Source organism: Lynx canadensis, chromosome A2 (assembly GCF_007474595.2).
Source record: "Lynx canadensis isolate LIC74 chromosome A2, mLynCan4.pri.v2, whole genome shotgun sequence".
Classification (NCBI taxonomy): domain Eukaryota; kingdom Metazoa; phylum Chordata; class Mammalia; order Carnivora; family Felidae; genus Lynx; species Lynx canadensis.
The window spans coordinates 51355237-51369600 of NC_044304.2; the positions used below are offsets into that span (position 1 = coordinate 51355237).

The 14364-nt window shown below is 40.5% G+C and overlaps 1 protein-coding gene across 2 annotated transcripts in view; it reads left to right on the forward strand.

Annotated features, from left to right (window-relative positions):
• The window catches only part of FANCD2 (FA complementation group D2), a 63119-nt gene that overhangs the window by 34607 nt on the left and 14148 nt on the right, over positions 1 to 14364 (forward strand). For both annotated transcript variants that reach the window (XM_030307378.2, XM_030307380.2), the window contains exons 26-32: positions 1752 to 1860; positions 3372 to 3479; positions 3747 to 3859; positions 4837 to 4980; positions 7167 to 7283; positions 8034 to 8162; positions 8301 to 8419. In XM_030307378.2, coding sequence (XP_030163238.1) covers positions 1752 to 1860; positions 3372 to 3479; positions 3747 to 3859; positions 4837 to 4980; positions 7167 to 7283; positions 8034 to 8162; positions 8301 to 8419 — 839 coding nt within the window. The remainder of the gene's footprint in view (positions 1 to 1751; positions 1861 to 3371; positions 3480 to 3746; positions 3860 to 4836; positions 4981 to 7166; positions 7284 to 8033; positions 8163 to 8300; positions 8420 to 14364) is intronic.

Genomic DNA, 14364 nt, shown 5'->3' on the forward strand with positions numbered 1-14364 from the left:
GGTTCTCATGGGACTCTCTACAGAAGCGCCTGGCTGGTTCAGCTGGTTCAGTGGGTAGAGGCTATAACTCTTGATCTCAGGGGGGTCATGAGTTCAAGCCCCACATTGGGCATGGAGCCTACTTAAAAAGAAAAAATTACTAGCACTAACCCCTGTGTGCTTCTCCAGCTGTTATGTCCCACTTTTCCCCAATTACATGTACCTTTTGATGTAGCCAAATCAAAATACTTAGAATTCACTTAATAAGTTGTTCATGCTTTACTACTACAAGCCTTTTTGTTGTATTCTTCCTTTTGCCTGGAATAACCTCACCTTCTTCACTGTGAAAATACTGTTCACCCTTGCATAAGTACGTACTTAATGTTTTAATTCAGTGAGATCAAGTGAGTGATGGTTTTCCCCTTCCTTTAGGATATGTTTTGGGGGTGCCTGGGTGGCTCAGTCAGTTGAACGTCCAACTTCGGCTCAGGTCATGATCTCTCAGTCTGTGAGTTCGAGCCCCACGTCGGTCTCTGTGCTGACAGCTCAGGGCCTGGAGCCTGCTTTTAATTCTGTCTGTCTGTCTGTCTGTCTCTCTCTCTCTCTCTCTGCCCCTCCCCCACTCATGCTCTGTCTCTCTCTGTCAAAAATAAACAGTAAAAAAAATAAAAAAAATATGTTGAGTGAAATTCATAATAATGAAATATGAAAATGACAGTAACATATATTTATATCTCACTTCCTTTCTTATGTATATTACTCTGAGAATGTGCACTTAAATTATCTCCTTTTATGATTACATTTCAATTATGATGTAAGCAGGATAGGTGTTGTTATCCTTGTTTCGTACCCATGGAATTGCAGATACAAGAGAGTTCAAAGTCAGTAAGTACTCAAGTACTTACATTATGCCAAATGCTGGGCTTATTTCTCTATTTACAGTATTAAATCCATATAATAACTGCATTCTCATTTTATAGTTGAATAAATAAAAACTCAGGCTAATGAGTTGGCCAGGTTCACACAGCTAGCAAGTAGCAAAATAGGACTTGTTTCACCAAAGTGTGTGCTGTCTACTCACTGCTGTTCCACCTTGCTACTTAACTAGAAATCAGTAAAACTAGGATTAGAAGTCAGATCTCCTGTATTGGCCCAGGGCTTTTTTTTTTTTTCCTTCTCCTCTATAGCACCTTACTGAGAACACTTTTACATTACAGATTAAACTCACAGATACTGCCACTGAATGGCATTTTTAAAAAAAAAAATTTAATGTTTATTTTCAGAGAGAGTGTATGCGAGCAGGGGAGGGGCGGAGAGAGGGAGAGAGAATCCCAAGCAGGCTCTGGGCTGCCAGCACAGAGCCAGTGGGGCTCAAATTTACAAATTCTGAAATAATGACCTGAGCTGAAGTCAAGGGTCGAATGCTTAATTGACCAAGCCATCCAGGCACCCTGGCATTTTTAAGCTCTGGATGAATAATGCAAACAGGGTTAAAACTGCAACCATTCAGGGACACCTGGGTGGCTTAGTCAGTTAAGCGTCCGACTTCGGCTCAGGTCATGATCTCGTGGTTTGTGAGTTCTAGCCCTGCATCGGGCTGTGTGCTGACAGCTCAAAGCCTGGAGCCTGCTTTGGATTTTGTCTCCCTCTCTCTCTGTGCTCCCCCTCCCCCTGCCCCACTTGTGTTCTCTCTGTCTCTCAAAAATAAATAGATAGAAAAAAAAAAAACTGGAACCATTCAAAGAATGAGAATATAATTTGTCCTTTGCCAGGTTGTAAATGCCTTCTGCCGGCAAACGTCACCTGAGATGAAGGGGAAAGTGCTCACCCGGTTAAAGCATATTGTGGAGCTCCAGAGAATCCTGGAAAAGTACTTAGCAGGTAAGGAAAGTGTCTTACTGTAACCTGGCTAGGATAGCAATGACAAGATAAAGAACTTTACTTTTTTTTTTTTTTTTTACTTTTTTTTTTTTTTTTAACGTTTATTTACTTTTGAGACAGAGAGAGGGAGACACAGAATCTGAAACAGGCTCCAGGCTCCGAGCTGTCAGCACAGAGCCCGATGAGGAGCTCGAACTCACGGACCGCGAAATCATGACCTGAGCCGAAGTCGGCCGCTTAACCGACTGAGCCACCCAGGCGCCCCTAAAGAACTTTACTTTTAAGCCAGGCTCAATGATAGCCATCCTCTATTCGTCTGGGACAAGAAATGTATACTCAAAATTAAAAACACACACACACACACACACACATATATCTATATATATGCGTATATGTATATATATCCATTTTCCTCCCTTTGTTACCTCCAGTTACCTCTGAGAAATCTGTTTGCTTGAGAAAATGAAAAATAGCATTTGTTGGGCTTTTGTAAAGTAACTTTTCTTCTTTAGAAGTTAAAATTTCAGAGGCATCTAGGTTCAAGCGTCCCAACTCTTGATTTCAGCTCAGGTCATGACCCCAAGGTCATGGGATTCAGCCCTGCGTTAAGCTGTACACTGTGTGGGGAGCCTGCTTGAGATTCTCTCCCTCTGACCCTCCACTGCTCACACGCACGCTCTCTCTTTCTAGAATAAAATTTAAAAAAATAAAAAAGAAGGCAAACTTTCAGTGCCCTTTACTTTCCTAAACATAGTTATAAACCAGGAGTAAAGCTAAAAGACTGGGGCACCTGGGTGGCTCAGTCAGATAAGCATCCGACTCTTGGTTTCAGCTCAGGTCATGATCTCACAGTTCATGGGCTCTATGCTGACAGTGTGCTACCTGTTTGGGATTCTCTGTCTCCCTCTCTCTCTGCCCCTGCCCTGCACTCTCTCTCTGTCTCTCAAAAATAAAATTTTAAAAAACTTAAAAAATGATACCTCTGACCAATATGTACACTTGTTTTAAAATGCTAGGTAGATGGGTGCCTGGCTGGCTCAGTCAGAAGAGCGTGAGTCATGATCTTGATCTTGATCTTGGGGTCGTGAGTTCAACCCCATGTTGGATATAGGAATTACTTAAATAAGTAAACTTAAAAAAATAAAATGCTAGGTAGATCCTCTGGGGAAATCATGGAGTCTCCCTCAGGTCCTCATCTAAATAATTACATGTAAAACAAACCTCTGTGTGACCTAATTTAAATATATTTAGATTTTAGATAAAGGTTAGTTTATTTTTAGTCCTTATCTGCTTGGATATTTTATATCATTTTATAGAATGGTTTTATGTTAATTGATTATAATCATTTAATATGATACTCCTATAAGACATCTCTGATCATTTTGCTATGCCAAAACAATTAATGTTGGGTAACTTGTATGTATCTTACAAGCATTCAGCCAGTCAGACGATGCATTCTAACAGGGTTATGTGATTGGTATGCATTGAGCATTGTCTCTTCTTTTTTCCAGTCACCCCATACTATGTTCCTCCTCTTGCACACTTTGACTTGGGAACTTTAGATGTAACACCTATTGCTGCTGCTATTTCAGCAAAAATCAGAAAACAAGGAAAGATAGGTATGTTCTCTCCTTCTTATTCTGTATCTCCATAGGAGCCGTAATGAATTAACCTAAGAGGTCATATGCACCAAGGCATCATTAACTGGAGAGATGATGTCATTGAATCTTTAATTGGCATGGTTATAAAATGAACTATAATACAGGGTTATGAGATTACCTCCTCTACCCCTAGATAGTCTTCAGCAAGTTGTTTCCTAAAGGCATGATATTTAGCAAACATGATTATTGATTACTTGAGTCACTTTTCTCTTCTTAAAACAAAAGGAGGAAGGAAACGGAAAGCAGATGGCAGCAAAACATCTTCTTCTGACACACTTTCAAAGGAGGATAGTTCAGAGTGTGTCCCTACACCATCTGATAGAAGCCAGCTGGAAAAGGTACTGGAATGATGGGTATCCATGAAGGTGTGTGACAACCCAGTAAGATTAACAAAAGACCAGCATTATTCTCTGCATTTTACAGAGAGAAATATTAGGGAAAGGAGAGGCAAACGAACTCTCCTAGGCTTTGGGGTGATCCAGTAGCAGAGTTAGGGTTAGACTCTAAGTCTTTATCACTACCACACAGTGTTTTCTAGTTATTTTCTTGAATGTGTCACTCCGTTTTTTATACCCCAGCAGTACTTTTAATTCCCTTTTGTGGCATTTATCAAATTCTGTTTTAGGATATGGTTTTAGATGTACTGCTTTTAGCCTCTTCCCCACTCTGATCTGAGATTATCAGCTTCTCAATGAATTGAGATAACATGAAATGCTTAGGACAGTTTCTGATAGTTAATAAATAGTAGTTCTTTTTTCCTATAACTTTACCAATCACAGAGTAGGTTATATGTTTATGAAATTGCCTAAACCACATCGATTCCAATTATTTCTGTTTTTTATTTTTTGTTTATTGAGTATTTAGTATGGATAGCTCCTATAATCTTCTAAAAACCCAAGATTAGTAGTAGTATCTACATTTAATAGGTAAGGAAACTAAGACCCAGAGAGAGTAAGTGACTTGTCCAAATTCACACAGTTAATAAGTGATTGAGCAAGGATTTGAAGGCAGACCTGTCTGGTGCCGAAGCTCATCATTTTCTGTACCATGACATGACACCTTGGTTTGTCTAGTAGTTCATACCCAAGTAGAAACCAACAAAGGGTCTTAATAGGTGACCCCTATCCCAGTCTTAAATTAGGTGCTTTTGTCTTAGGAATATTTAGGGACTTTGGTGAAAGGAGAATGGTGATATGCTGAAAAAGTAACTTTTGCACAAAATGAATGCATAATTGCATTTTGAAGTCCTCATGAAAAATCAGGTTAATATAGAAGCTTTATTTATTCTGTTGGTTTGCTGCTACTTTTTCCCCAGGAGTTCAAAGGGAAGGAAGAAAAGCCATCAGTGTCACTACAGAATTACCGTTTTTTTTTCCGAGAACTGGACATTGAGGTCTTCTCTATCCTGCATTGTGGGCTTGTGACCAAGTTCATCTTTGATACTGAAATGCACACTGAAGTAAGTGACAGAGCTGAAATCCTAGAATTTAATCTTCTTTGAGAAAATTTCTCATCTCTACTCTTATTTTAATAAGAGTAGTATGCACTGAGAGAAGTTAGACTCTGGCTTCCAGAGGTTTTATATGTAGTGAAAGTAATTTCGAATAATCATCCTCATAATTTTTTTAAGGTAAACAATTAATTTTATTTATTTTAATTTTTTTAAATGTTTATGTATTTTTGAAAGAGAGAGACAGAGCATGAGTTGGGAAGGAGCAGAGAGAGAGTGGGAGATACAGAATCTGAAGCAGACTCCAGGCCCTGAGCTGTCTGCACAAAGCCCGACGTGGGGCTCAAACTCATGAGCCGTGAGATCATGACCTGAGCTGGTCGGACGCTTAACTGACTGAGCCACCCAGGCGCCCTGAGAGAATGAGACTCTTAAGCAGACTCTGTACTCAGTCCAGAGCTCAACACGGGGTTCAGTTCCACCACCCTGGGATCATGACCTAAGCTGAAATCAAGAGTTGGATGCTCAACCGACTGAGCCACTCAGGCACCTGTTTATTTATTTATTTTTAAAGTAAACTCGGGGCGCCTAGGTGGCTCAGTTGGTTAAGTGTCCAACTTCGGCTCAGGTCATGATCTCACAGTTCATGAGTTCGAGCCCTGTGTCAGGCTCTGTGCTGACAGCTCAGGACCTGGAGCCTGCTTCTGATTCTGTGCCTCCCTCCCCTGCTCACACTCTGTCTCTCTCTCAAAATAAATAAAGATTAAAAAAAAAATTTTTTTTTTTAGTAAAAAATAAAAAAAATAAACTCTAGGCCCAATGTGGGGCTTGAACTCATGATCAGAGATCAAGAGTCACATGTTGTACCAACTGAGCCAGCCAGGCACCCCCCTCATCATCTAGATGTTTATAAATCTAAGTTTTTTACAGTGTGTTAGGTAATTATGAAAAATCATGCCAAAGAGATGATCCTTATCCTAGGTTACAAATAATAAGCTTTTTAGATTATTCTTGGAGAGCAGCACTGTTCTGGTTTATAGAGGTTAATGCTGTTTTCACTCTTTCATGACATTTGTTCAGCCTCCATCAGATGCTTATCAAGGTTTTTTTTGTGTTTGCCACTAATCGAGATGTTGGCAATTCAGTAGAGCATACAGCATAATGCTAGCCTTCAAATAGCTCACAATCTAATAAGGGAAGCACACACATAGTTAGCAGTGTCTGCTATATTGATGGTCTGAACCAAGTACCAGTGAAACTCTGAGGAGAGAATGCTATTTATAGTGAACTGGGAAGTAGAGGACATTTTCACGGAAAAGGTAACTTTTGATAAGGGATTTCACCAGAGTAGTTTCTCCAGGTTCAGAAAAAGAGGGGTTTAATTGGTTAAGTGTCTGATTCTTGGTTTTGGCTCAGGTCAGGAGTTAGGCTCTGCACTGACAGCCCAGAGTTTGCTTGGGATTCTCTTTCTTCCTCTCTCTCTGTCCCTCCCCTGCTCACACTTATGTGCTCTCTTGCTGTCTCTCAAAATAAATAATAAAAACTTAAAAAAATAAAACAAGTAAAAAGAGGAATATCATGAAATTTTTTACCATAGGTTTTTAGAAAAATGTATTCTCCTTTAAAGTAGAGATAGGATCACCCCTTCCCAACCCCAGTCTTTGTACATCAGCTTGAAGATTCTCCATAAATGTATATTGAACAAATAGTTTGAAGTGAGACTGTATTTGGCTCATTCTGCTTATGGTAGTGTAATACACTTATAGGGATCCTGTCCAGAGTTAGTAGTAGCAGAACATTAGCAGAAAGAAAATATGGAAGGAAGTAAACAGAGAAAAATGAAATTCCCTTGAATTAGTCATTTTTTGCCCCAGGTACTTAGGAAATGTACCTCGAGGCCACAACTGGAAGGATACACAGAGACATTTACTTCTAGAGAAAAAGTATGTCTTCTAAAACTGTGCTCGCTTGGATTCTTATTTTAATAACTTGAAATTTGTTTTACTTTGGGAATTCTTGACTTTATGATTTGTTGACAGAGCACAACAGCCATTTATATGAGGTAGGGAAATTTACCCCTTTTTTGGGAATGGTCAGATTCTTCACCCATTGGGAAGAGTAAACATGAAATGTGCTCCCCAGAAAAGATGGCTAGGACATGCTCGGAATTATCCTCTCTTTCCTCCTTATGACAGGCTACAGAAGTTGTGCAACTTCAGCCCCCTGAGCTACTTTTCTTGCTGGAAGATCTCTCCCAGAAGCTGGAGAATATGCTGATACCTTCTGTTGCCAGGAGAATCCCCTTCCTCAAGGTTCGTATAGGCAGAAGCACAGGCCCTGGCCTTAATGAATTTGGCAACAAGGAGATCTTAGTGAATAAGTTGTCACTTTCTCTGGCATTGTGTTTGGGTCATTGGGTACCATGACTGGCAGCCTCATTTCTAGACCATTCACCTTGATTTAGAAAGGAACTCTGAAACTAATCAAAAAAGTTACCTCAAACAAGATACATATTTCTAAATGTCTGGAGCATTTCTGAATCCTTTTCTTTACTTAGGTTTTGTTTTAAAAGCCTCCCAAACTAAGCCCGTGCCCAAGCCTTCAATGTAGTAGTTGGCTATCTAGAGAAAGCCAGAACCTCATGTGTATATAATGTACAGATGTGCACAAAGCATCTGATAAAGCAGTTGGGTGATGGAAACAACAAAACATGAAAGGTTTTGGTGTAAACATTTAAATTTAATATATCCAGTTATTTGATTCATTTTTTTACCATTTACTATTTAATGGTCTTTTCAGCCTAAGTGATTTCTATTTTTATGTGAGCTTTATCTCAGTAATTATGGGTCTATTCTTTGCAAACACTTTGTATTCTACAAAAGCCAATGTAATTTGAAGATGGGACAAGATCTCTTTGTCCAAAAAGAGTTTTGGGCACATAACCACTTTCTTCTGTCCACTTCTACCTCGTGACGTAAGTCTTAGTAAACTCCTTAACAAATTCTTAGTTTCAGAGACGCTATCCAGCAGTTTCTTCCCCAGTAACTCTGAATTTATTATAGAGTAAAGGACACCGAAATACTGGATTCTCACATCTCCATCAGAGATCTGCCCAACAAATTGTTCATAGTGTTGTTCAACTGCTGACTCCAATGTGTAACCATCTGGAGAACATTCACAACTATTTTCAGGTCAGCAGCCTATCTTATTATTATAGAAATTTAGAAATTACAGAGTGAACAAGAGATTTCATTTTTGGTTGAAAAATACTGAAGGAAAATGAGGGCAATTGCTGAAACAACTGTCCTAAAAACATTTTTCCCTTTTAGTGCTTATCTGCTGAGAATCAAAGTGTAGTTGATGGACCAGGAATGAAAGTTCAGGAGTACCACATAATGTCTTCATGCTATCAGAGGCTACTGCAGATTTTTCATGCTCTTTTTGCTTGGTGAGTAAGTGGCAGATACAGTAGGTGAAAATCATTAAGTATGTACTTGCTTTTACTTGACAGTCACCAAGGCACCAAGGTAGAGAAAATAAGGGAAAACGTCTGTAAGTCTTATATAAATATGGTACTTGTTCTCTTTGGAGTGTTTTTGTCTGTATCATTTCATTTGATCTTGTGCCCTCTGTATCTTATGCGACCAGTGTTATAACTCATTTGAAAATTAGGTGGGGGTGTCTGGGTGGCGCAGTTAGTTAAGCGACTGACTTCAGCTCAGGTCATGATCTCGCGGTCCGTGAGTTTGAGCCCCGTATCGGGCTCTGTGCTGACAGCTCAGAGCCTGGAGCCTACTTTGAATACTGTGTCTCCCTCTGTCTCTCTCTCTGCTTCTCCCCTGCTTGTGTTCTATCTCTTTCTGTCTCACAAAAATAAATAAAGGTTAAAAAATTAAAAAAAAAAATTAGGTGACTTGATATTGTAACAAATCTGGGCATCTGATTCTTAGCTAGGTTTGCTATGGCAGGTTTTCTGTAATAATGCTGGAGAGATTGTTAACTTAAGAAGTTGTTACTGGGGTGGGTGGGGGGGTGCACCTGGGTGGCTAAGTTGGTTAAGTGTCTAACTTTTGATTTCGGCTCAGGTCATGATCTCACAGTTTGTGAGATTGAGCCCTGTTTTGGCACAAAGCCCACTTGGGATTCTCTGTCTCTGTCTCTGTCTCTCTCTGACCCTCCCTCTTGTGTGCTCATTCTCTCTCTCCCAAAATGAATAATGACATTAAAAAAAAAAAGTTGTTACTGGGGCACCTAGCTGGGTCAGTTGGTGGAGCTTGCAACTCTTGATCTCAGGGCCGTGAGTTGATCTCAGAATCCCACGTTGGGTGTAGAGATTACTTAAAAATAAAATCTTTTTTTAAAAAATTTTTTTTTTCCAACGTTTATTTATTTTTGGGACAGAGAGAGACAGAGCATGAACGGGGGAGGGGCAGAGAGAGAGGGAGACACAGAATCGGAAACAGGCTCCAGGCTCTGAGCCATCAGCCCAGAGCCTGACACGGGGCTCGAACTCACGGACCGCGAGATCGTGACCTGGCTGAAGTCGGACGCTTAACCGACTGTGCCACCCAGGCGCCCCAAAAATAAAATCTTAAAAAGAAAAAAATTGTTGGGGCACCTGGGTGGTGTAGTCGGTTAAGCGTCTGACTCCTGAGCTCAGCTCAGGTCATGATCTCATTGTTTGGGAGTTCAAGCCCCATATAAGAATCTGCACTGATGGCTTGGAGGCTGCTTGGGATTCTCTTTCTCCTTTTCTCTGCCCCTCTTCTGTTTGTGCAGGCCCACACATTCTCTCTCTCTCTCTCTCTCTCTCTCTGTCAAAATAAATAATAAATAAAACTTAAAAAAAAAAGTTGTTACTAAACAACTTTTAGATAAATTCCAGGTTATATGTTAAAGAGCTGAATACATTTTGAGCTGGGGTATTTAGAGATACTTTGTGGAAGGAATGGGACTTCATGGGACCCTGAAGAATAGATGGCCTTTGGGAGGTAAAGGAATGGGCTGCAAGGCATGGCATGGATAAAAGTAGAAATGAAGAAGACACATCTCTTAATTGCTTTTGCTCCTCGGGGCTGGGCCCTGGCTCCTCTCTTCTCCTATAGAGGCTTTCTGGGCAGCCTCACCCAAGCTTAAATTTGTGCTGAAATTTATCTTCTGAGCTATAAGCATTTATATCCAACTGCCTACTCAATGCTTCCTTAGATGTGTTGATGACACCTCAGACACATCACATCCAAAATGAAATTTATCATCTTCACCACTGCTCCTTCGGCCTTGCCCAGCTATGTAGATGGCACCGCCAATTGTCTGAACCAGAAACCAGAAGTTACTCTTTGTTCCTGTCTCTTCCACATTGGGTCACCAAATCCTGTTAATTTTATCTTTTAAATAACATCTAAATAGCCATCTAGCTATCTGTTCCTCTCCTTCTGCACTGCTTTGAGACTCACATCATCTCTCACCTGGACTAGATTAGTTTCACAGTTGGTCTCTGCCTCCATTTGCCCTCGCTCAGTCCTTTTGTTCGCACATCAGAGTGGTCTTTCCAGTGCAAACCCAACCTTATTCTATCCCAACTTTGGTTCTGGTTGTCCTTAGATTTTTCTTGAGTGCAAACACTTTTACCTTATTTCTAAGGCATCTTATTATCTGACTCCTGCTCTTCCACTCATTGTTTTTACACTCTGCCCTCCAGCTATATGGAACTAATTTCAGCACCTTATATTACTTTCACCTGGAAGACTTCACGCATACTCATCCTTCTACCAGGATCCCTATCTTCCTTGATCACCAGTCTTTTCTAACTCATCTCTGAGATCTGGATTTAAACTTTATTTCCTCAGAGTCATCTTCTCAACCCCTAGGACAAGTAAGCCTCCTTCCTCCCTCTAACCCCTAATTTTTTCCTAATTCTCTGGTATTCTCAGGGCCCTGGCTGGCTCAGGCTGTGGAGCATGTGGCGCTTGGTCTCAGGGTCATGAGTTCAAGCCCCATATTGGGTGTAGAGGTTATAAATAAATAAACTTAAAAAAAAATGTGGTATCCTCTTATGGTAAAATTTAGCACATTTTATTGTAATTGCTTGTTAATCTGTCTTCCTTGCTAGACCATGAGCTCCTTGGGAGCTGAAACCAATCATTATTATATCCTCAGTACTTAAGAACAGTGCCTGACAAAAGATTTGAACAGATGCTTCATCAAGGATAGGTATGGGTGGCAAATAAGTAATGCAAAAATGTTCAGTAGTATTAGTTATTAAGGAATTCCAAGTTGGGGCTCCTGGGTGGCTCAGTCAGTTGAGCATCTGACTTCGGTTCAGGTCATGGTCTCGCAGTCTGTGAGTTCGAGCCCCTCATCAGGCTCCATGCTGACAGCTCAGAGCCTGGAGCCTGCTTCCAATTCTGTGTCTCCCTCTCTCTCTGCCCCTCCCCTGCTCATGTTCTGTCTCTCTCTGTCAAAAATAAATAAACATTAAAAAAAAAAGGAATTCCAAGTTAAAATTACAGCACAGCTGAATTAAAAAGACTTACAGTGTTAGTGAGGACATGGGGTAACTAGAACTCTGACATGTTGCTGGTGGAAAAGTAAAATGGTGCACCCAATTTTGAAACAGTTTTGTAGTTCCTTAAAAAGGTAGATGTATGGGAATGCAAGCTGGTGCAGCCACTCTGGAAAACAGTATGGAGGTTCCTCAAAAAACTAAAAATAGACCTACCCTACGACCCAGCAATTATGCTATTAGGCATTTATCCAAGGGATACAGGTGTGCTGTTTCGAAGGGGCACATGCACCCCCATGTTTATAGCAGCACTGTCAACAATAGCCAAAGTATGGAAAGAGCCCAAATGTCCATCGATGGATGAATGGATAAAGAAGATGTGTGTATATATATATACACACACACACAATGGAGTATTGCTTGGCAATCAAAAAGAATGAAATCTTGCCATTTGCAACTACGTGGATGAAACTGGAGGGTATTATGCTAAGTGAAATTAGTCAGAGAAAGACAATCATATGACTTCACTCATATGAGGACTTTAAGAGATAAAACAGATGAACATAAGGGAAGGGAAACAAAAATATAAAAGCAGGGAGGGGGACAAAACAAGAGACTCATAAATATGGAAAACAAACAGGGTTACAGGAGGGGTTATGATGGGGGGGGGATGGGCTAAGTGGGTAAGGGGCACTAAGGAATCTACTCCTGAAATCATTATTGCACTATATGCTAATTTGGATGTAAATTTAAAAAAATAAAAAATAAAACAAGTTATATATATATATAAAAAAAAAAAGATATACACCTACCACAAAACCCAGCCATTCTACTACTAGGTATTTACTCAAGAGAAATGAAAGCATATGTCTAATCTACACGAAATCTTGTGTACAAATGTTTATAGCAACTTTATTTGTGATAGCCCCAAACTAGACACAAATGTGCACCAACTGGTAAATGGATAAACAAATTTTCATATGATGGAATACTACACACAACAACATAGATGAAAAAAAGAATTCTACTGAATAGAAAGCAAGACATAAGAGTATATAACATTTGATTCCATTTATATAGAACTCTAAGGAAAAGCATATAATCTTGTAGTGACAGAAACAGATCAGTGGTTGCCTATTACTGGGTGGGAGGATGGAGTCAAGGATGGATTTCAAAGGAATATAAGTAAACTCCTGGGGGTAATGGATATGTTTCCCCCCCTCCTTTTTTTTAAGAGACGACGTGAGTTGGGGAAGGGGCAGAGAGAGAATCTCAGGCAGGTTCTACGCTCAGCATGGAGCCTAATACAGGCCTCGATCCCATAATCCTGGGATCACGACCTGAGCCAAATTCAAGAGTCGGACGCTCAACCGACTGAGCCACCCAGGTGCCCTGTTCATTATTTTCATTGTAGTGTTGGTTTCATGGGTTTATATGTCACCTGAGCAAACTGATCAACATTTTACATACATGCAGTTTATTGGATGTCAGGTCTATCTCAATAAGCTGTTACCCCCCCAAAACTTGACCTATGATAGGCCCTCAGAATACATTTGTTGCAAGACAGAAGGACTACCACTGGTGATGTGGAGATGTTCCTAGAGGAGTAGAAGATCTAGGGGTTCAGATCGTGCTGGGTCTTAAAGGTCAGAAGAATTTGGATGTTGTACAGAGAAGCAATTTTGGTTTTACGATCAGAGCAAGGATATAATGAAATCACTGTTTTAGAAAAATCCTTTTGGCAGCAGTGTGCAAGACAGATTGGAAAGGGATGCAGAAAGATCAATCAAAAGGTGTCTGATCTACATATGTGATGATGATAAGGGCCTGCTTTAGAGGATGGCCTAGGCTTGGGAAGGAAGGGACAGTAGGAGATAATCTGAAGATAGAATTGTCAAGACTTCTAGAAGAAGGAGTAATTGTTTTTGTTTTTGTTTTTTGATAAAGAGGGCACAGGTGAGTGAGGGGCAGGGAGAGAGAGAATCCCAGGAGAGGCGGGGGGGAGGGAGGGAGGGAGGGAGGGAGGGAGAGAGAGAGAGAGAGAGAGAGAGAGAAAGAAAGAGAAAGAGAGAAAGAAAGAAAGAAAGAAAGGAAAGAAAAGAAAAGCGGGGCTCACCCAAAGTGGCATTCGTGATTTAATCTGAAGTGTGTGGCTCATGAGAGAGAGAGAGAGAGAGAAAGAAAGAGAGAGAAAGAGAGAAAGAAAGAAAGGAAAGAAAAGAAAAGCGGGGCTCACCCAAAGTGGCATTCGTGATTTAATCTGAAGTGTGTGGCTCATGTTCACCCAAAGTAGGGCTCACTCAAACTGTGATATTATGACCTGAGCCAAAGTCAGATACTTAATGACTGAGCCATCCAGGCGCCCCAAGGAGTAAGTTTTTTATTGAGCACTTCTGTGGATTTGATACTGATTTAACAGTTGACCAAGTTATTCCTGGTTTTTCTGGGGAGGAAGGGTGAGACTTTCTCTAAAGTGTAAAGTATGAAGGAGAGCTTTTTTTTTTTTCTTGAAAATGAAGGGGGCACCTGGGTGGCTCAGTCTCCAACTTCTGTTCAGGTCATGATGTTGCATTTCGTGGGTTTGAGCCCAGCGTCGAGCTCTGTGCTGACAGTTGAGAGCCGGGAGCCTACCTCAGATTCTGTGTCTCCCTTTCTCTCTTCCCCTCCCTGCTCATGCTGTGTCTCTCTTTCAAAAATAATTACTAAAAGAAGTTTTTAAAAAGAAAAAAACCTAGGAGGACTGTTGGGTCCTTAAGGCAAGACTGTTTGAGGTGCACTTTAATTTGTAATATGAGGTTCAGAGCTGTGACTGAATTGGTCACCTGGGTACTTTCAGTGCTCTAGTTCTCCATTTTCTCCATTAACTTGTTGATGGTATAGCCTGGAAGCCA